Source organism: Molothrus ater, chromosome 7 (assembly GCF_012460135.2).
Source record: "Molothrus ater isolate BHLD 08-10-18 breed brown headed cowbird chromosome 7, BPBGC_Mater_1.1, whole genome shotgun sequence".
In the NCBI taxonomy this organism is placed as follows: Eukaryota; Metazoa; Chordata; class Aves; order Passeriformes; family Icteridae; genus Molothrus; species Molothrus ater.
In genome coordinates, this window is record NC_050484.2 from 36,259,042 (window position 1) to 36,284,948 (window position 25,907).

The 25,907-nt window shown below is 39.1% G+C and overlaps 1 protein-coding gene across 1 annotated transcript in view; it reads left to right on the plus strand.

The window, feature by feature from the left end:
* Positions 1 to 25,907, plus strand: part of KIF5C (kinesin family member 5C) — a 79,963-nt gene that overhangs the window by 26,840 nt on the left and 27,216 nt on the right. Inside the window, exons 2-11 of the mRNA XM_036386372.2 lie at positions 1,314 to 1,404; positions 7,085 to 7,158; positions 8,999 to 9,103; positions 11,535 to 11,583; positions 12,538 to 12,593; positions 13,484 to 13,571; positions 16,243 to 16,367; positions 18,021 to 18,125; positions 19,745 to 19,893; positions 22,908 to 23,056. Coding sequence (XP_036242265.1) covers positions 1,314 to 1,404; positions 7,085 to 7,158; positions 8,999 to 9,103; positions 11,535 to 11,583; positions 12,538 to 12,593; positions 13,484 to 13,571; positions 16,243 to 16,367; positions 18,021 to 18,125; positions 19,745 to 19,893; positions 22,908 to 23,056 — 991 coding nt within the window. The remainder of the gene's footprint in view (positions 1 to 1,313; positions 1,405 to 7,084; positions 7,159 to 8,998; positions 9,104 to 11,534; positions 11,584 to 12,537; positions 12,594 to 13,483; positions 13,572 to 16,242; positions 16,368 to 18,020; positions 18,126 to 19,744; positions 19,894 to 22,907; positions 23,057 to 25,907) is intronic.

The following is a 25,907-nucleotide window of genomic DNA, read 5'->3' on the forward strand; positions in this document are numbered from 1 at the left end:
CTATTCCCCCAATATTTGCAGGATTATTGCCTTCATATTTACAGGGTTATAGCCCCAATATTTACAGGTTTATTCCCCTGATATTTGCAGGTTGATTCCCCCAAACTTACATGGTTATTTCCCCCAATATTTTTGGGATTATTCTCCCAATATTTACAGGGTTAATCCCTTGATATTTACAGGATTATTCTCCCAATATTTACAAGTTTATTGCCCCAATATTTACAGGTTCGTTTATTCCTCTGATATTTGTAGGTTTATTCCCCCAAAACTTACATGGCTATTTCCCCCAATATTTACAGATTTATTCTCCCAATATTTACAGATTTATTCTCCCAATATTTACAGATTTATTCTCCCAATATTTACAGGATTATTCTGCTGATATTTGCAGGATTGTTCCCTTGATATTTACCATGTTTTTCCTTTGATATTTACAGGGTTATTCCCCCAATATTTACATGGTTATTCCCCCAATATCTACAGGATGATTCCCCAATATTTATGGAATTGTTCCCCCAGTATTGACAGGATTATCCCCCCCAATATTTGCAGGGTTATTGCCCCAGTATTTACAGGATCATTCCCCAGTATTTACAGGTTTATTCCCTTGATATTTGCAGGTTGAGTCCCCCAAAACTTACATGGCTATTCCCCCAATATTTACAGGATTATTTCCCAAATATTTACAGGATTATTCCCCCAATATTTACAAGGCTATTCCCCCAGACTTTACAGGATTATTTCCCCAATATTTACATGGTTATTCCCCCAATATTTTCAGGATTATTCCCCCAATATTTTCAGGATTATTCTCCCAATATTTACAGTGTTTATCCCTTGATATTTACAGGTTTATTGCCCCAATATTTACAGGTTTGTTTATTCCCCCAATATTTACAGGATTATTCCCTCAGTATTTACAGGATTATTCCCCCAGTATTTACCTGGCTATTTCCCCAAAATTTATATTTAATTAATGGCTATTCCCCCTGAATTCCCAGGAGGGGAAGGAAATACCCAGCTCCTGCTGTTCCAGCTGATTGTGTCCCACATCCATGGCTGTGACCCCAGTGTGAGCACACAGGGAACATCTGCCACCTCTTATTTACCAGCCACAGAACAAAACACAGCTGTGGAGCACCCAAAATATCCCATATGTTCAGCCCACAAAACATTCCTCTGTGCAGTGCCCTGCCCAGCTTCCTCTGTGGGAAATCCTGCATTCCAGGCTGGCAAACTGGGCTGGTAAAGTGCAAGAAATGTTCTTTATCTCATGGAATTTCTCCTTTTTTTTTTTTTTTTTTTTGCAGCAAGGGAAGCCCTATGTCTTTGACAGGGTGTTACCTCCCAACACAACCCAGGAACAAGTTTATAATGCCTGTGCCAAGCAGATTGTCAAAGGTAGGTGTTGTCCTTGCTTATTGTCCCTCCTTGGGGCAGGGGAGAGGATGTCCCTGTGCCCTCCAGCTGTTTAAACATTGGCTAATGAATGTTTGGAGAGTTTAGCATCAGTAATTCCAAGTATTTTCCTTTTTTTAAGGGGTTGTCTGGGTGAAAAAAAACCCAAAAAACAAACCAAACAAAAGAGCTGAAGGAATTGCAGCAGTTGTTCTGTGTTCTCTCCTTGTTATTCCACACAAATCTGGGTTTTGGGATATAAGGGACAAAAAGTGTGCTTTTGGTGCAGTTCAGTGCAGGATGAGTGTGGAATTTCTGTAAAATTGAGTGTTTGTAAAATTAGAGTGGGTATGTAAAATGAGTGGGGCCATTGAAGGGCCTGGTCTGGGAGTTGCTCTGCATGCAGAGAGTTTGAATTTCAAGCTGAGTGAGGGCACAGGTACCTTGTGGAAAACACCCTGCTTCTTGGAACAAAACCTTCATAAACTGTGGAAATTTCCAGGTTTTCACTTGACAGTCCAATTTTTTGGAGTGCGTTTTAATCACAGGCTGTACTCCCCCATAATTTATAAAAGAGATAATATTTAATATAATAATCTAAATAATATTTTATGTGATATTTATATAATAATGTAAGAACAATAATCACCCTCACACTTGGTTCTGTTGCTGGATCACCCATCCTTGCTGATATTGATAAAACTATTAAACTATCAAACTGAAGATGCTGAGCTGGAGAGCACCCATAGCATCCTCACCCCAGCTCCTGGCCCTGCACAGGACACCCCAAAAACCCCACCAGGATTTTTTCTTCACTTTTCTGTCCAAACAAACCCCTGGAGCTGAGGTTTGGATGTGTGACCCCCCTGCATCACCCAGTATTGGGTTATGAGCAGAGCCCTCGTTGTTCCCTGGCCTTGTGGGGTGTCCCTGTCCCCTCCAAAGCCCTGCCCTTGGTCTTTATTTTGCTTTTTTGGGGTCCTGCTTCAAACCCTCTGCAGGAAATTGTTTGGCTCACTCAGATCAGCCTCGAGGAACCCACCCTGGGGTAGCCCAGGTGATGGGGGAAGGACCAGAGTGGAAATTATTTGATGTTGGAGAGCAGAAATGAGTCAGAATTCTTCTCAGAGGGGTCTGATTTCAGCAGCTCTGGCCTCAGATGGGAGAGCCTTGAATAAAAACTGCATTTGTGGAGCTCAGGGATCATCAGTTCAGGTTGCTGACACACCCCTGGGAGTCTGGGGAGCTGTTCCAGCCCTCCAGGGCGTGCTGCTGGTGGATTTGTGGGGGGGTTCATATCCCCTCTGGAAGTTGGTTTGGCTTTGAAAATGGTGAGAGGAATAAAATCCTTTGTGAGAGGATTTATTTTGATTTCAGAACAGCTGAATTGCTGGCTGAGTTTTCTTTGTGAACCAAATGGAATGGCAAAACCTTCCCGAAATCCTGGGTGTAAGTTTTCCACATGTGTAGGTTTGGACTTTGCAGGTGTTTTGAAAGGCAGGGTTGGAGAGGGGAAGAAAAGGAGAAAGAAAAGGGGGAGAAGAGAGAAGGAGAGAACAAGGAGGGGAAGGATGAAGGGGAGAGGGCAAGACAGGGATGGAGGGAGAGCAGAGCAGCCCTGGGGTGATGCTCTCGAGCTCTGGGCTTGGATTTCCTCCCATTTTACCTCAGTTTTAAAGCCTGGTGAAGTGCAGGCTGTGAAAAGTTTCTGCTGGGCTGGATCTGCTGAGATTCCCTGCGTGGAAAGGGGAGGAAAACACCTTGTGCAGGCTGCCCTGGAGCAGGGGCTGGGCAGAGTCCCAGAATAAAGCAGGGATTCATTCCAAGCATCTCCTCCATGGATCCACCTTGGGCAGCACCAGAGCCCAGCCAGGGCTGCACCCAAGATCAACCAAAATGGCCCCAAAATGCACGAGCGCTCCCGGGCTCTCTCCCTGGGATCAGTTCTGCTCCATTTGCATCTTGCAGTTCATTGTCCCATCCCAGCTTTAGCCCCTGCAGTCCCACCCTGCTTGTTTTTCTCTCTCCAGCCCACGGGGTTTGTGCTCCTGGGCTGAGATTTGGCTCATTTGTCCTTGGTGCCCAGCTGGAGCAGGAATTGTTTTGTCTCCCTGCTCTGTGCACAGAGCTCAGCATCCCTTAAACATTATCCCTTTTACACTAAAGCAGCACAGAGCCTGAAAAACAGAAAAGACAAACCTGAGGAGTCAGAAGATGTCCCCGCTCATGGCAGGGGTGGGAGGGATCATTAAGGTCCCTTCCGTTATAATACAATGAAATAAAATAATAAAATAATGGAATAATATAAACATTAAAATAATTAAAATTTTTTAAAATAATAAAATAAATTAATAAAATAATAAAATAATGGAATAATATAAAAACCAAACTATTTTTAAATTAATAAATTAAAAAATTGAATAATATAAAAATAAAATAATTGTAAAATTAAAAATAAATTAATACGATAATGGAATAATATAAAAAAATGGCATAATATAAAAACCAAAATAATTAAAAAACTAAAAATAAAATAATAAAATAATGGAATAATTAAAAAATGAAATAATTAAAAATAAAAATAACAAAGTAAAATAGTAAAATAATGGAATTATATAAAAATTTTAAAAAGTTTTAAAAATAATAAAATAAAATAATAACATAATGGAATAAGAAAAAATAAAACTAAAAATAAATATAATAAAGTAATAACAATGGAATAATAGAAAAGAAAATAATTAAAAATTAATATAATAAAATAATAACCATGGAATAATATAAAAGAAAATAATTAAAAATAAAAATAGTGAAATAATAAAATGAAATCATGGAATAATATGAAAATAAAATAGTTAAAAACTGAAAATAATATAATGAATTAATAAAATAATAAAATAAAATAATAAAAACTGTTGCCAAAACCCAGTTTTTATCTCCTGAATCCACCCAGCTGGATGCGTGTGCCTGGATTTTGCCTTTTTCCTACAATTCCATGGAGGTGGAATGTCTGGAAGCACTGCAGCACCTAAGACCCCATTTGTGTGGCCTGGGAGGAGGAGAAAATGCCTTTAAATGATAAATGATTTTTTTTTGGGGTGCTGGGTTGCTCTCACTTGGGAGCTGAGTGACTTTTCTGGTTACAAATTTGAGCTTCAAATGCTGAGTTGTAGAACTGGGGAGATGAGGGGTGAAAAAGAGAAATATCAGGGCTAAAAACGTGGCCATGGCCATGCGTGTGTGGTGGAAATCCCCGAGGGGAGAGTTGGAACTGAGAAAAACACTTGGATTTATTATTTCTTTTTTTCTGGAAACGATGTAAAAATCCCACCTGATCTTGCTTCAGTGTCTTTTTTAATCAGATTTTTTTTTTTTTCCTCCTCTCCCTCTGGAGTTTTGTGCAGGTTTTTTGTCTGGGTTTTTTCTTTCTGGGTTCAGTGCACAGATGGTCTGTAAATGGCTAAAGGTGGAAAATCTTCCACCAAAAATAACCTCACACCTGACACTTCTGACTTGTTTTCACTGCAGGGGATGCAGAGGGCTGGTGGTTGTTTTTGGTTTTTTGGTTTTGTTTTTTTTTAATAGGATAAGGTGGGTTTTGCTAATTGGGAAGGTAGATTGCTGATCTCTGCTTCCTCCAGCAAAATGCAAATATTGATGCAAATTCTGAGCAATTTTCTTACATAACAGTTCATTAATCAGGTTATTTCCCCCTTGGCTATGAGCTCAGATGGTTCCTCGCATTCACCTGGCCATAATAACCTTTTTTCCCCCCATTTTTCTCCTCTCTTTTTTTCCCCCTTTTTTCCTCCTTTTCCCCCTTTTTCACCCTTTCCCCTCAATTTTTTTCCTGTATTTTCCCCCTGTTTTTCACCCTTTCCTCCCTATTGTTCCCCTATTATTGTTCCCCTATTATTTTCCCCAATTTTTCCCCTTCACCCCCCTTATTCCCCCCTTCAACCCCTTTTTCCCCTTTTCCACCCTCTTCCTCTTATTTTTCCCCTTTGTCCCCCTTTACACCCCTTTATTCCCCCTATTTCCCCCTTTTTTCCCCTTTTCCTTCTTTCTCTTTTCCTCCCTTTTTCCCCCTTTCTCCCCTTTTTTCCCTTTTTGCTTTTAATTCAAGCTATTTTTTAAAAATTCAACCAAGTTTGGCACAAAGATGAAATAGTAGTAACAAACCCATATGGAATACTACCACTGTATTAATTTTATATCCATTCAAATATTACTTATTATCAAATATTTTAAACTTTGTTTCCTTAAAGCAAGGATAAGCAGTGTCTCTGTTTCTGTGAGCAGATGAGGATGCTAAATTAATTAAAAATGCATTGTTAATTCCAGAAGAGCAGTAATTATGGCCTCTAAAATTGGCATTCTCTTCAAGTTCAGGATTCCTTTTATATTTTTCTGATGTATCTTATTTCACCTTCCTTCCTGTCTGGAGCACCTACGTGGAGAGGCAAATAAGGAGGTTGTGTATTTATATAAATAATGTAATTTAATTAATAGAAAATAACATATATAATACAATTCAATTTAATATATAATATATATGATATAAAATAATCTAATTTATCATAATGTATGTTATATATAAAATTATATATATAATATATAACATATATTATAAATAATATATATAATTATTTATATAATATATAAATTATAATAATATAATTTAATTTATTATAATGTATAATATATATTGTATAATATAATTTAATTATTTTTATTTAATATATGTAATGTATTTTATGTATATTATATATACTGTATATAATATATACTATATAATGTAATATATATTATATAATATATATGATAATAGATATAATACATATTATATATTATATTATCATACAATATTATTATATATTTTATTTAATAATTAATAATATGATATATAATATATAATATATATATATAATAGATACTAAATATGATATGATATATTATGATATATAAATAATGAAATGTAATATAATGTAATATAATGTAATATAATGTAATATAATATAATATAATATAATACAATTAATACTATTAATTGGGATCCAGAGGATGGGAAACACCACAAAATACAATTTACAGACCTCTGCAATTGCTGGAATTGGGCATTAACCCCTGCAAAGTCAATCTTTTTCTCTCTGAACCCAATATCAAATTATTCATTCTGCCCTGAGAGGAGCTGATTTTCAAATTCCTCCTCACTTGACTTTCTCCTTTCTTTGCAGAGGGTTTGGAAATGAATGAGGCCGTGAGCTGGGGTACAGAAGTGGAAAACAGAATGTGGAGTTTATAATAAGGAATATCTTATTTGAATTTGTTGAATTTTCCCCAGGGTTTAAATGCAGTCCAGCTTTGGTTTCAAATACTGCTTTTAAATGCAGTCCAGCTTTTTCTTCTCCGTGTTCCAGAGATATATTGGCTGATATCTGATGTCCTGAGATGTTTTTCTCCCAAGAAAGGGAGAGATATTCCAATAATCCTGTAATTCTCTAAATTAGATTTTATTACTTTTTTTTTAGTCTAAAATTAGCTCAATATCTTGTATTTTTCCCATTTTTTTATTGCACAAACTGCTTCCTATTTCAGCTTCAGCACTGTAAAGACTTGAAAAATGCTGATTATTCATCTTGAGGGTGTCATTAAAGAGTTTTGATTGTTTTCCTTCCTCTTGCAGATGTTCTGGAAGGCTACAACGGCACCATCTTTGCCTATGGACAGACCTCATCAGGAAAAACACACACCATGGAGGTACCGGGCAAAAATGAAATCAAAATTAAATCAGTTGGGTGGGAAGGATCTAAATAAATCACAAATTTGTCTAAATAAATCACAAATTTGCCTAAATAAATCACAAATTTATCTAAACCACAAACTTATCTAAATAAACCACAAATGTATCTAAATAAATCAGTAATTTATCTAGCTAAACCACAATATATAATTATATTTTATAACGAAATATAATAATAGAATATAGTACTAGTACTACTAATAATGAATTATTATTTTAAATAAAAATTCCACAGAAGTTTCTACTGATTTGAACAGTGGCACCTGTGGCTGAGTGTCCATCACACTTCAGCTTTTACACCTGGTTTTCCTTAAATATAGTCTAAACCATAGATTTTTAAAATATATGCATACATATATGTATGTTAAAAATATAATAAAAATAGAAATAATTATATATATAATATATGAAAGTAATATATGTACTATATATTATATAATATATTATAAAATGTGTAATTATATTTAACAACAAAATATAATAATCAAATATACTACTACAAAATTATTATTTTAAATAAAAATCCACTGAAATTTCTACTGATTTTAAACAGTGGCAGCTGAGGCTGAGTGTCCCTTCCACTTCAGGATTTACACTTGGATTTCCTTAAACATAGTCAAAAATATAGATTTTTTAAAATACACACATACATATATGTGTGTTAAAATATATATAACAAAAATAACCATAATTTTATATATAGCATATAAAAGTAATATATATTATACATTACATAATATATTAAATACTATATAAATATAATAATAATAATAATAATAATAATAATAATAATAATAATAATAATAATAATAATAATAATAATAATCCATAGAAATTTCTACTTATTTTAAACAGTGGCAGCTGTGGCTGTGTGTCCCTCACACTTCAGGATTTACACCTGGATTTCCTTAAATACAGTCTAAAATATTGATTTTTTATATATATATGTAAATAAATACATATATACATATTATTATATATTATACAGGTACATATATATACATTATACACACACATACATATATATATATAATATTATTATTTTTTAATAAAAATCCATAGAAATTTCCACTGATTTTAAGCAGTGGCAGGTGTGGCTGAGTGTCCCTCACACTTCAGGATTTACACCTGGATTTCCTTAAATACAGTCTAAAATATTGATTTTTTAATATATACATACATACATGCATATATACATATTATTATATATTATACAGGTACATATATATACATTATACACACACACACACAAACATATATATGTATGTATATTAAATATTATTATTTTTAATAAAAATCCACAGAAATTTCCACTGATTTTAAGCAGTGGCAGGTGTGGCTGAGTGTCCCTCACACTTCAGGATTTACACCTGGATTTCCTTAAATACAGTCTAAAATATTGATTTTTTATATATACATACATACATGCATATATACATATATAAAAAAATAAATACATATATACGTATTATTATATATTATACAGGTACATATAAGTACATTATACACACACACACATATATATATATGTATATATATATATATATATAAAATATTATTATTTTTAATAAAAATCCACAGAAATTTCCACTGATTTTAAGCAGCGGCAGGTGTGGCTGAGTGTCCCTCACACTTCAGGATTTACACCTGGATTTCCTTAATTACAATCTAAAGTACAGATTAATATATCCATAAAATCCACAAGGCCCTCCCGTATACCCCCTGTAAATAACACAACAATGAAAATAAGGCAGCCGTGGGACTCCCTTTGGTGCCACCTTTGGGTTTTGTCCCCAGGGGAAGCTCCACGACCCTCAGCTGATGGGAATCATCCCCAGGATCGCCCACGACATCTTCGACCACATCTACTCCATGGATGAGAACCTGGAGTTCCACATCAAGGTACATCCACATGGAATTTTTGGGTGCAATTTAGGTGGAGTCACCCTTTTGGAAGGGCTTGGCTGGGACAAGTCCATGGGAAATCTGCCTTGGCATCTTCTGGTTTTTGGGTTTTGTTTGTCCCCTCCATCCCTTTTACAACACAAATTCCAAGATTTGTTGCTGATGTTGCTTCTTGGTTTTTATTTTCTGGAGGGTGTGTCCAGCTCAGGTTTGCTGGAACCAAAAATTGATTTACTGGAGCTCCTCCAGAGCTTGGACCCTGCTGCTCCTGACCATAAATACCAGGGACATTTGGGAAAATCCTGACACGCTGTCTCCAGGATGTGGGATGGAAGGTGGGGAGGGCTTGGGCAGTCCATGGATGTTCAGAAGGGATTTTTGAATTCCTTCTGATGGTGATGCAGGGTTTTTATGGGCCCTTTCCTTGATCCCAGCCATGTGAGCTCCCAAATCCCTGGGAGAAGAACAGAATTTCCCCCGCCCATGTGGGCTCCTGGGGAGCTCTCGGCTCTGGGGGCTCTGGTCCCTCTGCAGAGCTGGGATCAGGCTGAGCTTCTGTCCAAGCAGACATCAGCAAAATGGGATTTTCAGTAAAATAATTGCCATGGATTGCAGGGAAAAGGAGTTTTCTGTGTCATCCCTGCCCCAAAACTAAGCCAGACCTAAAAGCTGCAGTAGCTGAGCCCAGGTGGGTGTGAAGCCACTGTCCCTTCTCCTGCTGCTCTCTGAGAGTGGAGCTTTTTGTACCTAAAAGTTAGATTTACTGACTTTGAATTAACTAAAAGTTAATTTACTTTGTAGTGCTATTTGCATTAAATCCCTTGAAGTAGCCCCAGAGGAATATTTATAAAGCTAATCAGTGTGAGAGCACAATTATTTGTAAAAGTTAATCTGTGTGAGGACACAATTATTTGTAAAAGTTAATCCATGTGAGGACACAGTTATTTTTAAAAGTTAATCAGTGTGAGGACAGAAATGTCTGCCTGTCTATAAATTATTATTATTTTACTCATCTTGTACCTCTGAACCAGCTTCTGGAAGGGCTTGGTTGTGTATTGGGAACCTTCCCAGCAATGAGGTACAGACAGAAGAATTATTCCAAATTGGAATTGAAAATATTCCAAATAAACCGTGAAATACTTGCAGAGACTTTGGATTGTAAAATATGGAGAGACCTCTCTGAATTTCCCACTGATCCCTCCTCTCCTGGAGGGAATTCCTGGCCTGTCCCATTGGAAATCCCACAATTTTCCCAAAGATTTCCCAGCAGAGCTGATGAATCTCTCCCAAAAAAGTTGCCTGAGCTGTCAGGGAGAGAAATGTTCTGTCAGCAGCCTGGGTTTAACCAAACTGTCCCACTCTCCTCATAATTGAACTAATAATCATTGAATAATAATTGAAGCTCTGAAAATTAATGGCATTTTTTCCTCCCCCTCTCTAATGGGGATCCATTTAGAATTTGGTCTCTCCTCTGGAGCAGTGTGGGCTCTCAATGTGAGATATTAAGTCTGGCCTAACTGGGCTGTTGGAATCAGCTGGTCCAGAGGGGGGCTTTAAATGGGGAAGTAAAGGCAAAAATTCAAAATATATTTGTGTTTAATAGCAGTTTTATGTGGAAAGTTCAACTCATCTGTGTAAAAAGCCCAGACATTTTTCAGGTGACAGAAAATGAGACTTTATGAAATGCCCGGGGTTTATTGATGCCTAGAATGCAGCCATGTGCTGTTCCAGCTAAATAATCTGGGCAAACCTTAATTAGAGAAGGGTTAGGCCCTACTCCCCTCACATATTTCTGTTTCCTTCTGTGAGTCAAATCCCCTTTTATTAAGAAACTCATTCATTCAATCATTCTCCTCTTTTTTTTTTTGTTTGTTTTCTTTTTTGAGGACAATTGTCTCTCTTTGTTACAGCAAAGCTCATTTTCATTTTCTCCTTTGGATTTCATTCAAGGCAGAAGCACCACATGTGCTTCATTTAAAAGTTTAATTTAATATATAGTGCTGAGGCTTATGGAAATGGAATGGTGAAGGTGCTCTCTGTCTTTTGGGGGGTGAAAATCAATGTACAGTTTTTATAATCCTCAAACCTGCAGCTGCACAGATATGGCAGGAGCTGGATTGGTTTGATATTCTTTTTGATATTCTTTTGTCAATTTTACCTATGTTACAAAAATAATAAAAAAAAAAGAAGATAAGGTTTGTCTGCAGGGTTTTTTTTTGTGTACTTTTCCATTGATAAATGGAGGAAGATCAATGGCTTGTAAATCATTCAAGGTACAAATGTGTTCCCATGAAAGATGGAATTCAAACTGTGTGGGAGGTGGGGTTTTATTTTTAGTTTGGTGCTTTGACAGGGATGGAAACACAGAGGCAGCAAGACATTAAATCAGCAACGTTTAAATCTGTGATGTTTGTGATTATTTAATTAGGTTTCCTACTTTGAGATATATTTGGACAAAATCAGGGACCTGCTTGATGGTAAGTTCTGTGTTTTACTTGACCGAGTGCCTCGGCTTCATCCAGAGCTTTGCCCCAAAGCCTGGGCGGGGGGAGCAGTGACTTTATTTGGGAGAGGATTAAATTTAAACTGCAGAATTTGGCAGTTCCAGCCACCTGATGCTGTGCACCTGCCTCTGCAGAGCACGAGCTCTGCTGTGAATCAGAGAGCTCTGAGGATCTCACAGCCTGACAGGCAGGGCTCGGCAAGGGCTGTTCTTCAAGGAAAAATGATAAAAAACCTGATTTCACAGTGCAGGGAGAGGTTTGGAATTATCCCTTGCTTCTGGCAGGGAGGCTGGTGGGGAGCATCTGCTTCTCTCACAGCTCATGTCTCTGCCTCTGCAGGCTGTGTTAATAAAAGTGAATTTTGTTAATCAGTGTGAGGACAGAAAGCACTGTAAATGTGGAAATAAGTGTAAATATAGAAATGTTCCCAAAAGTAGAAATATGTGTAAATATAGAAATGGCTATATAGGTAGAAGTGGCTGTAAACATAAAAATTTTTGTAAATGTAGAAATTTTTGTAAATGTAGAAATGTCTATAAAGGTAGAAATGTCTGCAAATGTAGCTCTGAGCTGCTCTGAATTCCAGGCTGCTCTCCTGTCTCCTCTGCTTTGCCAAAGCCCAGCTTAGTCTGGGTTTATTTAATTCACCCAAGCAGTAACCAAAAGCTTTTGTGCCCCAAAGTTAAATTTAAATGAGCAGGTACAAAATTGACAGAGCAGGAAACAATTTCTGTGTGTCAGAAATATTGGAGGTTCATTAGGAATGGGGAATTTCTATGGGTTTTTTTGAATGCAGATCTCAAATACAAATTTCCATCCCCAAAATGTGTCTGTCATGCCTGGAGCTGACACTTTATTTGTTTGTTTGTTTGTTTGTTGATTTGTTACCTCTGGAATATTCCTGATGATCTCCACGTCTCTCTCCAGTGTCAAAGACAAACCTTGCTGTACATGAAGATAAAAACAGAGTCCCCTATGTTAAGGTAAAAGAATAATTTAACCCCCAGCTTCTCATTCTTTCCCACAAATGCATTTATTTACACATTTCCATTTGCATCCAGTGTTATTTGCTGAAATAATTCAGCTCCTGTTTGAAGACTTGAGTGTTCAAGTTGTGCTGGCTCCTGGGTTTAAACAAGTTTCCTGAAATATTAATGGGCTTGAATCATGTTTGTTTTATTCTCCTGACTTTGAACATTGCCATTTTGTTAGGATGCTGTTAAATTTTAAGTATTCATATTCCTCTTTCATGTCAGATATGAAAGAGAACAACTTGAGGAATTTTGTTCTTTAATATTTTGCTACATGGGTGCTGTAATCTCTCAATATTTCAGAACAGATTGGTTGGGTTAGGAATTTGTTTTATGACTTTCTGGGCCCTCAATTGAATGCAATATGCTTGATATGAACATATGTGAGCCTAAATAATATATATATAATATTTTTCTGTTTATTCTCAGCTTGAGGAGCAAATAGAAATTGATCAAATAATTTATTCAGTAATACTGCATGGAGAGAGAATGACTTTGCACTTTGTATTGCAGTTTGAGGGAGAAAGATTAACTTGGGGTTGACTAAATTAAATTAACTGGGGTATGAAATCTAACCCAAATTAGGAATATGTGTTGTTACTGAAAACTTTCATGGAAGAACATGGAACAGCATGTTTTCTGTGGAAAACTTCATGCTGTGTGTCTGGATTTCACTGAGTCTTTAACCCTGTGGGAGGAAATGGGGTCCCACGTGTCCCTGGAAGTCAGCCCGAGGTGGGGTCGGCTCCTGGGGGCTGCTGACGCTTCTCCTAATTACCGTGCCTAATTACCGTGCTCGTTAGTGCTAAAGGAACGCTGCTGACTGCCCCCTCTGTCCCCAGGGCTGCACAGAACGGTTTGTGTCCAGCCCTGAGGAAGTTCTGGATGTCATCGACGAGGGCAAGGCCAACAGGCACGTGGCTGTGACAAGTGAGTGTCCCCAGATCCCTGGAATTCCCTCCCCCAGGGGCGGCTGCTGCCGCTGCCAGAGCATTCATGGACCCTCCTTGGAGGCTGGGAACTCACCACTAAATGCTGGTTCTTGGGGTTTTTGTTCCTGTCAAGGTTGGGGCTGGAGGTGTTTGAGATGGTGTTTTGTGTTTAGACTCATATGGTTTTTTTTTTAATATATTTTATTTTAAAATAAAATTTAATTTCTATTTTAAAAATATTATTTATATATTTTATATACTTTATATATTTACATTTTAGATATATAAATATATATATTTCTATAGAATATAGATATATATATCTATATATCTATATATATAGGAATATATATATAGAATATATATATTTCTATATATAGATATATATCTATAAATATATATAGATATATATCTATAAATATATATAGATATATATTATTTATATAATCGATATCATATATTTATATATTTATATTAATATATATACTATATATTTATACATTGCAGTTTCCCAATTGAGTTCTACACTATCTGCTGAGTTCCACAGCAAATAAAATTAAATTTTTACTTTAAATATATATTTTTATATATTATATATAAAATATATTTTATATATTTATATTTTGATATATCTACACATAAAATTTTACATATTTATATAACATATAAAATATATTTATATATTTATATTAAAATGTGTACTGTATATATTTATATATTGCAGTTTCCCAAGCTGTGAGTTCTATTTTACTAAGTAAAATACTGTATAATAATAAAGCATATAAATAAAAAAAATAAATATACTATATTATTAAACTATATAAATAAACCATAAATAAAAAAAACTCAAGCTGTGAGTTCTACACAGATATTTTACTTATTTTACTAATAAGAAAAATACTGTACAATAATAAAGTATATAAATAAATAAATAAAATATAGTAGATTATTAAACTATAGAAATAAATTTTAAAAATACTGTATAATAATTACCAATAAGTTGTAAAAATGGTCTTGTATCCATCTTTGCAATGTTTTTTAAGGAAAAACTATCAAATTAAGAAATGACAAAAATTATTTTCACTTTTAACTTAATAGCTAATTACTTGTCTGGCATTGTGGATTTTTTTGTCTAATTATAAAATACTACCCAAACCTATGAAGAAGAAGGTGAAGAGAATGATTAGCTACTGCTTTCAAACTTTTCTCTTAGTTTTACATATATGACTATATTCTGAAACCTTAAACTCTAAGTTTTCTACTGTATGTATTACACACTTCTGTTCAAACTCCACACCTGTAATTTTAGTGTTATTAATCAATTTTGGAAGCTTTCTCTATGGCCTCAGGTCAAAAATAGTGGTTTTTTGAGGGTCTGTTCTTAAAAACACAGAAAGTCTAAAAATGGCACCCTGGGTTCCAGCACCTCCTGTCCATCAAGGCCTGGGAGTGACTTTGTGGATGATTTAATGCCGCTGAAATATATATAAATTATAGCACTGAAATTATAGCACTGCCACTTAATTGAGTTAATTGAGTGTGCCTTCGTACAGGGGCTCTGTGACTTTCAGCTCTGCACTGGGAATTCCAGGCCTGGCATTAACTGGAATTGCTCCATAAACCATCCCAGCAGGGACTGGTGCTGGGAGTGGAGATAGTTTGGAGTTAGAAAGGGATAAAATGCTGGAGTTACATTTTCCTCTGGGCCATAATTCCCTGCTCAAGCAGCAGCCAGAGAGTGCAGGGCAGTTTTCAACCCCTGCCTGTTTTTCCCAGCAAAGCAGGGCCTTGGGTTGGGTTCCAGGGACACCAGAACAAGCAAATCTTCAGGAATTATACCCCATAATAATCCAAACCTGTTGGTGCTGTGTTGCATGAATGGGGATAAAAGGACCTCTTCCCAAATTTATACTGGAAGGTGTCCCTGATCCAAGAGGTGGATCTGGCAGAACCTCAGTTTATAAAAGAATATATTTATATTTATATGTTTATAGATTATAAATATTTATATGTATATACTTATATGCATTCTCCTCCCGTGCTCAGCACTGCTGAGGGCACACCCTGAGTGCTGTGCCCAGTTCTGGCCCCTCAGCTTGGGACACTGAGCACATCCAGAGGGGACAAGGAGGCTGGAGAGGGGCTGGGAACACAAACCCTGAGAGGAACCCCTGAGGGAGCTGGGGGTGCTCAGCCTGCAGAAAAGGAGACTCAGGGCTGCCCCCATCACTCTCACAGCTCCTGAAAGGTGCCTGTGCTCAGCTGGGGCTGGGCTCTGTCTCCAGGAACTGACACACCCAGAGCACACAGCCTCGAGCTGTGCCAAGGGAAATTCAGGTTGGATATCAGGAAAAAGTGATAAAGCTCTGGAATGGCTGCCCAGGGAGGTGGTGGAGTCCCCATCCCTGGGTGTGTTTAACACAGCCTGGATGTGGCACTGGGTGCCAGGGTTTGGCTGAGGGGCTGGGGCTGGGTTGGACTCCATGATCTTGAAGGCCTCCTCCAACCTGGTGATTCTGTGAATCTTCTGAATCCTCTGAATTCTGTGAATCCTGTGAGTCACACCAAGACCTGCCCAGCTCCTCTGGGATTTGGGAATTCAGATGCGATGGAACCCCCTGCCAGGTTTGAAAGGCATTTTTAGCAGAAGCTGTGCCCTGTGATTTCAGACATGAACGAGCACAGCTCGAGGAGCCACAGCATCTTCCTCATCAACATCAAACAGGAGAACGTGGAAACGGAGAAGAAGCTCAGTGGGAAGCTGTACCTGGTGGACTTGGCTGGCAGTGAGAAGGTAAATTCCTCTTTTTCCTCCGCTGGGACCCCACACTGAGGATGGGAGGGTGTCTCACAGAGCTCTCACCTTAGATTATAATTAAAAAGGCTATTTTAATTTTTATTTTTGAATGTGGGATGGAAAAAAGGAGCAGATCAGAATTATTGGCATCAAAGACAACCCTCCCAAAATCTGAATTTATAATGGAATGAGTAGAACCAGTGTATTTTTATATGCTTTGACATTTACATCTGTGTAGCTGAAAAAAGGAATGTAATTTTTATATAATTTATATATAATAATATAAAATGTAGATATTTTAATATAGAAATAATTTTAATATAAGTTAAATATATTTATATATGTATAGAAAATATTTATATTTAAATATATTTATAAAATTTAAATATAATTTACCAAATTAGACATATTTTAACTTGCTTATTTTGTCATGTCCTGTTTCCAGGTTTTTTTTGTAATTATTCCACATATTAAATGAGTGAAATACCAGCAGTTAATGCAGTTTTCAAGTCTGCTCAAAGCTCCCTGAATCTTGATTGTGATGACTATTCCTGCTTTCCAATGTAGAAAAATAAACCCCAGAAAATTACTTTTATCTATTTACCAAAAGAGGAATGCTTTGGAAGAGTGCTGCAATGCAAAAATGTTTCCCAGTTCTCATTCTGGGGTCCTCCAGAGTGTTTCAAATCAGCTTTATTGGGATTTTGGGTTGCTCATCGGAACAGGTTAATTGATAACCCATGGGTACAATGCAGAAGTGATCCATCAGAGTAATTAATCAGTAATTAATGTCTATGATTGCATAGATTTGTTAAATTAAAAGCTCTTTATGATGTTTACAAAATGAGGGCCTGGGCAGGCGTTCCTCTCCTCTGAAAAAATCAACTTTTGTGGTTTGTTTTGGTACAGAAAGCCTGAAGTATGGATTTCTTGGGTAGGTTGTCTTAAAGGACACAACTGCTTTTCCTTCATGTCAAGGGGCATTTTTAGGTGAAAGTAGAGATAGTTTTAATGTAGAGAAAAATATATGGATTGATCCTGTATTTGGATACTTTAGATAGTCCAATTTTTTTTATTTGTGTCGAAGCAGAAATGAAAAATGCCAGCAAGTTGGGACTGTGTAAAATAAAATTTAGCAGTGCAGAACACAATACATTTGTCTTGCTGTGAAAATTGGGTTGTTTTCCACCACATCTTGTTTTTGGTCTGCAAAAGGAAGCAGTGACCGTGAAGAAAATCTACGCTTTTTGATATTTTTTGGTCCATGCAAGCATAAAAAGGCAAGATGCTCATTTTGGGACCACTGGGGTGGTGCTCCCTGTCTATAAGGACAGCTTGGCTTTGGGAGTGGTTCCCAAATGACCTCAGGTGAGCACAGACTTCTCCCTGAATAAAATTCTCCCTGAATTAAGATAAAATTACAACTTGCTCTTGGAGTGGGAGAAAAGTGGAATTATTCCAGGCTTGCACTCCCAAAAAAGTTATAAAAGTTGATATAAAAATGGGATGTAAAAAGTTGATGTAAAATTCTCCCAGCCCATGCTGAGCTAAGCCAGGTTTTGCTCCTCCAGGAGCATCTTTAGGCGCAGCTTTGCGAGGCTGGAGCTTTGTGCTGGAGCAGAACCTGACTCTTTCCTGCTCTCTTTGCAGGTCAGCAAAACTGGAGCAGAGGGGGCAGTTCTGGATGAAGCTAAAAATATCAATAAGTCTTTGTCTGCTCTGGGCAATGTGATCTCGGCCTTGGCAGAGGGAACTGTAAGTAATCCTGGCTGGGGGTGAGGAGGGGTTTTTATTTATTTACCTGCTTCTTTGCCATCTACAGAGAAAAAAAGGAATGGAGTAAAAGGAGCTAACATTTCAGCTCTGAAGGGAGAAAGTGTTGGCTGTTAATAAAATACTAACAAACAAAATGTTGTCACAAACCAGTGGAACTTTGGCTGTTCTGCCCGAAATGGGGAATTAATTCTCACTGATGGCACTGGAGCAGCTCCCAAATCTGGGCACAATCACAACAAATTGTGGCGCTTGCCAGCGTGGACTCACCTCCTGTCCCAGTTTGGAAAGCCAGGTGTCTGCTAAGGAAAGCAGGAGCCTCCCCTGAAATGGAGAATGTAAACCCTCCCCACCCCTCTGAATTGCTATAGATTTTAAATTAAGGGGCTCTCAGGCAAAAATATGGGAGCAGGAAATGACAGTTCTTTAATAGGGAAGAAAATAAAAGGATAAAATAAACAATGTAGTAAACTGAAAACAACACTGCCAGAGTCAGAACCCAACCTGACACCCTGTGGGTCAGGGTGTTGGCAGCAATCCCATTGGAATTGTGGCTCAGCCCTCCTGCAGTGCCAGGGCTGGTTCTGCTGGAGCAGAGATCCTGGAGAATCCCATTGGAATTGTGGCTCAGCCCTCCTGCAGTGCCAGGGCTGGTTCTGCTGGAGCAGGGATCCTGGAGAATCCAATGGGAATTGTGGCTCAGCCCTCCTGCAGTGCCAGGGCTGGTTCTGCTGGAGCAGGGATCCTGGAGAATCCCATTGGAATTGTGGCTCAGCCCTCCTGCAGTGCCAGGGGTGGTTCTGCTGGAGCAGGGATCCTGGAGAATCCCATTGGGATTGTGGCTCAGCCCTCCTGCAGTGCCAGGGGTGGTTCTGCTGGAGCAGGGATCCTGGAGAATCCCATTGGGATTGTGGCTCAGCCCTCCTGCAGTGCCAGGGCTGGTTCTGCTGGAGCAGGGATCCTGGAGAATCCCATGGGAATTGTGGCTCAGCCCTCCTGCAGTGTCAGGGCTGGTTCTGCTGGAGCAGGGATCCTGGAGAAAGGTGCAGTCTCTTCCTCTGAAGATCCAGTGGCAGAGGCAGCTGCTGTTCCTCTGGGCAATCCAGTGGAGAAGCTGTGCTGGTGATCCAGAATCTCCAGATTATATCCGGGTAGGAATGCTTGGCTGGTGTTCCAGAATCTCCAGATTATATCCGGGTAGGAATGCTTGGCTGGTGTTCCAGAATCTCCAGATTATATCCGGGTAGGAATGCTTGGCTGGTGTTCCAGAATCTCCAGATTATATCCGGGTAGGAATGCTTGGCTGGTGTTCCAGAATCTCCAGATTATATCCGGGTAGGAATGCTTGGCTCCTCCCTCTGGGCTCACATCTCCCAGTGGGATGCTGTAGTTCTTATCAGCCATGCAGGGACATTCAATGGCTGTTATCAGCAGGTGTCCCCCCAGAGGGAGGATTGGTTGTGGAAGAGATAAGGAAAATGCCCACTTGACAAAAGACAGCTGCCATACAGATGGCAATAGAATACATCTTGCCTTGCAGTCTGGGACACCTCCTCTCTGGTTAAAACAATTGCTCTTGTCTTTTCTTGTGTTTGGATTAGAAAACCCACGTTCCCTACCGAGACAGCAAAATGACCAGGATCCTGCAGGATTCCCTGGGGGGGAACTGCAGGACCACCATCGTCATCTGCTGCTCCCCCTCCGTCTTCAACGAGGCCGAGACCAAGTCCACCCTGATGTTTGGCCAGAGGTGAGTCCCATGGGATCTGCCTGGATGCATCCCTCCTCCCTTGAAATCCAGAGCTTTTTTTGGTAAAAAAATCTGGAGAGCTTCAGAGAGCTGGCTCTTTATTGCCAGTGATTCCGGGAAAATCCTCCAGGAAAATCCAGGTTAATGTTGGAGCAGCTGCTCTGCTTGGGAGCAGAGTGGGGTTGAAAAGTGGGGAAGGATTGGGCAATCCATGGAAGAATGTCTATCAGAAGTTCTTTAATTCCTTCCTGGTTGATTTTCCTGCAGAAAAGTTAAGATGTTATCTTAATTCCTTGAATTTTTATGGGAAAGATAAAATCACTGGGCAGTTTTCTGTGGAAAAATTCAGTCTTGCTTTATTGGAGACTTCAGAAAATCCAAATTTTGTTTTATTTGTGTAGCAGCAGGAAGGAAAAATATCAGCAAGTTAGGACTGTGCAAAAAAAAAAAAAAATTAGCAGTTGTAGAACACAAGACATTTGACTTGCTGTGAAAATGGGTTTTTTTCCACCACATCTCTTTTTTGGCCTGCTAAGAAAGGTAAAGGCACTGGGCAGTTTTCTGTGGAAAAATTCAGTTTTGCTTTGTCTAACAGTGGTGTTGATGCTTTTAAGAGTTGTCTTCTCCTCCAATTCCACCTCAGGGATCATTGTTATGGCTGTAAAAACATCTCTAAAAATTAGGAAAATTAAAGAGTGTGGGCTCTGTAATATTGACAGCGTTGAGAGCTTGCCATGGTAGCTCATGGACCTGATGTTTGGAGATCTGGACAATTCAAGAACAAAAATTATGGAAGGATCCAGAAAGAAAATTTCTCTTCCTCGCGTGTTTATTGACAAGAGTGATATGAAATGCATTGGGAAGGTTTGCAGAAATAGGTCAGGCTCATTATGTAATTACTGCTTTTTGTGGTAATTGGGGAGAACTGGGATCCTTTGGAAAATTACTTGTTTTGTTTGATTTGTGTAGTAGCAGAAAGGAAGAATACTGGCAAGTTAGGAGTGTTTAAAGAGAGTTGAACAGTTTCAGGATACAGTAGCTTTGTCTTTGTTTAAATTTGGGTTGTTTTCCACCACGTGGAGCCTTCTGGACTGCAAAAAGAGGCAGTGGCCATGAGCAAAATCAGTTTGCCTTGTAGGTTTTTTCCCCCCATTGTGAGCTGAACATGGTTTTTAGCTATTGAAGATCCAAATTTCTACTGATCAGATCATGTGTTGAGCAAAACCAAGGATCCTGATATGCAGGAATGAAATCAAGAGCATGAACAACTCTGAACTGCAGCTTCCAAGTGCAGTTTCAGGTTACGTTCCCCCTGGCTTCATTCCTCTCTCCAGTAATGAGTAAAATTTGCCCGTTTTTGGGGCAAGGCAGTTTTTTGACTGACTCTGCACATCCTGGCTAAATATTCAACAGTTTCCTGGGAGGAGGAACATTTTGGGGGTGATCCTCACTGAGGACCAGGATGGCGGTGCAAGAACTGGGAAAACAGGGAAATATTTGTGAGGCGCTCCCTCATGGACAGCAACTGAATTTCCAGGAATTCTGAATTGTCAGGAAGGAAATAATTTGTATTTCCCTGGGAGGGCTGGTGCTCTGTGCAGAGCAACCCATGGATTATCCATGCACAACTTTCTCTGGCAGGATTTTGGGTGGGAATGGTGGGAATGAGGGTCCTTTTCCAGGCTCTGGGGTTGTTGTGTCTCATTTTTCTGATGTGACACAACTGAGGAGCTCGGTGGCATTAAAGGGAAGGTCCATGACTCGTGGCTGATTGCTGATTTTTCCTGGGAAAAGAAAGAGTTATGTCACCATTAAAATAAATGTCAGGAATGAAATCCATCTTCAGAGGAGCTCTTGTACCAATCAAACTGTACAAGTGCTCCTTTGATAGTAGTGAATCAGCTTTTTCTTTTTCTACTCCATCTTTCCTCGTGTTTTTATCTCATTTTTAATTGTAGTTGTCAGTAAGGGCTTCATCCATCATCAGGAGAATCTTCCTGGTGTGGTGGGGTTTTTTTTGCCCTGGTACAGTTGAATGAGTGGAAACTTGAGCTGTGCTTTTAGCAAAGTGTAAACCCTGACCATCAGGAAATTATTTTAAAAGCACAAGGTTATTTAAAAAATACTTTTAAGGTAATAAAAGTCCTGCTTGCCACAGAGTGCAAATCACTGGGGCTTTATAAACTGCTGAGGGTTTATCTGTTATCCTTATCTGCTTTATTCAACAGCACTGGAGGCATTTGAAGGGACTCAGTGTCTGAGCAGTGAAGGGCAAAGATCTGAGGCTTTCTTAATTCATAGTGATTGGTTTGGTTTCCCTTTTCAATGTGGATTTGCTGGAGTAGGTGCTGGGCATTGTTTTCTGCTTGCTTTGCATTTCCTGGCACAATTGGTTGGGTTGGGTTGGAGCTGAGCACTTTCAGAATAATAAAGTGGTGGTGGCTGTTAAGAGGGTTGAAATTTGGGATGTTTTTGCCTAGGGAGGCAGGAATGTCCTTTCCCCTTTCCCCTTTCTCTTTTCCTTTCCATTTCCTTCTTTCCTTTCCTTCTTTCCTTTCCTTCTTTCCTTTCCTTCTTTCCTTTCCTTCTTTCCTTTCCTTCTTTCCTTTCCTTCTTTCCTTTCCTTCTTTCCTTTCCTTCTTTCCTTTCCTTCTTTCCTTTCCTTCTTTCCTTTCCTTCTTCTCTTTCCTTCTTCTCTTTCCTTCTTCTCTTTCCTTCTTCTCTTTCCTTCTTCTCTTTCCTTCTTCTCTTTCCTTCTTCTCTTTCCTCTCTCTTTCCTCTCTCTTTCCTCTCTCTTTCCTCTCCTCTCTCTTACCTTTTTCTTTTTTCCTTTCCTCTTTCTTTCCTCTCTCTTTCCTCTCTTTCCTCTTCCCTTCCCTACCCTGGGCACTTCCAGGGATGGGGAATCCACAATTTCCCCGTTCATTTCCCTCTGAATGATGGAAAAATCCCCAATCCCCACGGTTGCACTGGGATAAAAACCCCAAAGCAGCTGCCCTGGGATTTGTTTGCAGGGCGAAGACCATCAAGAACACAGTGTCTGTGAACCTGGAGCTGACAGCAGAGGAGTGGAAGAAGAAGTATGAGAAGGAGAAGGACAAAAACAAGAGTTTAAAGAACGTTATCCAGCACCTGGAGCTGGAGCTGAACAGGTGGAGGAATGGTAGGTGCCAAAAACTGGGAGTTGAATGTGTCTGCATTGAATTCTTGCCCTAAAATCACAATTTTTATTAATTGTGTCTGGCCACTACATCTAAATTCACATTATAACTCACAGTTCATAATAATAATGGAAGGTGAATAAGCAAAAACCAGGGAAACCAGCAGCCATTTGTGGGAGAAACCAGTGAAAATGCCAGAATTGGTGATTTCAGGGCAGAGAACGCAGGAGGAATCACTAATGTTAATGTTGTTAATGATAGTAATAAAAAAAGGAAAAATGTCATTATATTTGGGGTTTTTTTTAAATAGCTCTGCTCCTCAGGCATGAGAATCACTGTGCTTTAAGGTAATTGGACCTTGGGTTTGGGGATTTTTTTATAATTGAATTTCACATTAGAGTAATTAGCCCTTTAGTACAATGACAGGGAGTGGCATCTGTTTAAAAGAATCACCATTTGTCTGCTCCTGTGGCTTCTAAATGAAAATTTTTGTTGAGATCAGCCAATTTTCTGATTAGAAAAGTGGGGAATTGCTGTTCAGGGTAGGCTGTAACATCAGCTGTAGGATGGTACAGGAGGCAGAATATGGATACACACAAATGAAAGAATTTTTATTGAAAAACCAGATTTTAAAAATGTAATTCAGTCTGGAACACTGGCAGATAATTTCTGGCAGCGAACCAGCCTTAGTTTGAATTATTTCCCATTTTAAAAATCAACCCCCAACCTCCAAACCAACAATACAAAAAACCCACACCAAAGCTTTTTTTTTTTACAAAAGCCTGCACGGATCCTTTTGTTTAAATATCCTCCTCCCCTCCCTGGGTGCTGCTGTTACCCAGCAATGCATTCAAAAGATCATTGATTTCTTGTCTGACCTTGTGCACTCCCATCCTCTGGAAGGATGGAGGCTTTTTACAAAGGGAAGTGTCCCAGCAACCCTACCTTGGACAATATTCCAGCAGTACAGCTTATTCCAGGAATTAAGGATTTATTCTACAAATTAAAAGGGTGTCAGGGAATGGGTGAGCTGAGCATTTCAGCTTCCAGGTGCCCAATTTTTCTGTGTTTTACAGGCAGGAGGTTCTCATCCAATGAATGAGAAATTAAGCATTCCTTTTGGGAATGTTTAATCCCAAAATGTTTATCCTGGTGGATTCTCCACAGCCTGAGGAACATTTTTTGTGTAGAAGGCCCTGCATTCTAACCAAACCCACCTTTCCTTCCCTGCTTCAACAGCAAAAAATCAATTCCCATTTCCCTCATTAATAATAGAAAATGCCATCAAGCCTTCAGAAATAGGGCAGAAAACATTTGGAGTCAAGTACCTTGAGAGAGGTGATGCTGCTTGGTTTCAAATTCCACTTTTTCCATGCTTTCAGCTGGGAAAAAAAAAAATCATCTTGTGCTTTTTCTTGCCCTTTTTGTTTTGCTCTGGGGCCTCACTCAGCCTTTCTGGGCTTTGATCTATTGGTCCTGTTGACCTGTTCCCCTGCCAGTGTGATAAATTGGCAAGAGGAATGGCTGGCAAACTTTCAGGAGCTAAAATATTGGAGTTTTTTCCTGGAAAAGGAAAAAAACTTTTCCCCTTCCCACCCCATGAGAAACCTGTGCAGCATCCAGGGGCTTCCCCAGCCTCTGGTGAGGGTGGGTTTAATTTCTGCCATGAGCAGCTCACCCATCCCTCATCTCTGAGGCTGTCGTTGTAGCCCAGGGCTGCTCCTGAAGGAAATATTCCTTGGGGAGAAGATTTTGTAGGGAATTGTCTGCTTTGTACAGGCAACCTCTGGAAGTTGGTGTTTGTGCTGGAATTTGCAAGGTAAAAGTTGAATATTGTTTTAAACACAGCTGTGCTGGTCCATCCTGGAGCTGGAAATCCTGGAGGAAGAGATATTTAAATGCCAGCAGATTTTAGGCTGCAAATTGGGGGGTTTCCCTACTTTTTTACACCTCTGTTAATCCATGGAGCTAATCCTGACTATCAAGGGAGTGAAAGGAGAGCCAGGAGTTCTGTGCTGTCAGTGTTCAACTTGCTGCTGGATTTTATGGGATCATCAAGGTTGGAAAAGACCTCACAGAGTGCCTGTGATGCCTTGTGCAGGCTGCCCTGGAGCAGGGGCTGGGCAGAGTCCCAGAATGAAGCAGGGATTCATTCCAAGCATCTCCTCCATGGATCCACCTTGGGCAGCACCAGAGCCCAGCCAGGGCTGCACCCAAGATGAACCAAAATGGCCCCAAAATGCACCAGCGCTCCCGGGCTCTCTCCCTGGGATCAGTTCTGCTCCATTTGCACCTTGCAGTTCATTGTCCCATCCCAGCTTTAGCCCCTGCAGTCCCACCCTGCTTGTTTTTCTCTCTCCAGCCCACGGGGTTTGTTGTAGTTGAGACAGTGACAGTCCAAAGCAACACACTCCATTTTCAGAAGGCTTCAAACTGTTTTTATTCCAGCATGCATGCTTTTTATGCATTCTTACAAAGCTCAGAAGTTTGCACTTTACTCATTGGTCACAAGAAACAAACAAAGTGCTCATTGGAACAGGCAGCTGCAGGTTTCCCTTATTTATCCTTCTTTCCTTCTTGGTTTCTATGTCAAAGACCTTGGTAGAAAACTCTTTCAGGGTTAAAGATGGATCCTCTTGTCAAAGTTCTCTGTGGCTCACAGAAGCTGCTGTAAAACCTCTTCCACAGCTGTTTGTGCTCTTGGGAGCACCAACCTGAGATTTGGGTCATTTGTCCTTGGTGCCCAGCTGGAGCAGGAATTGTTTTGTCTCCCTGCTCTGTGCACAAAGCTCAGCGACGCTGAATGTGAAGCTCAGAGCTGCACCTAAAGCAGCACAGAGCCTGAAAAACATA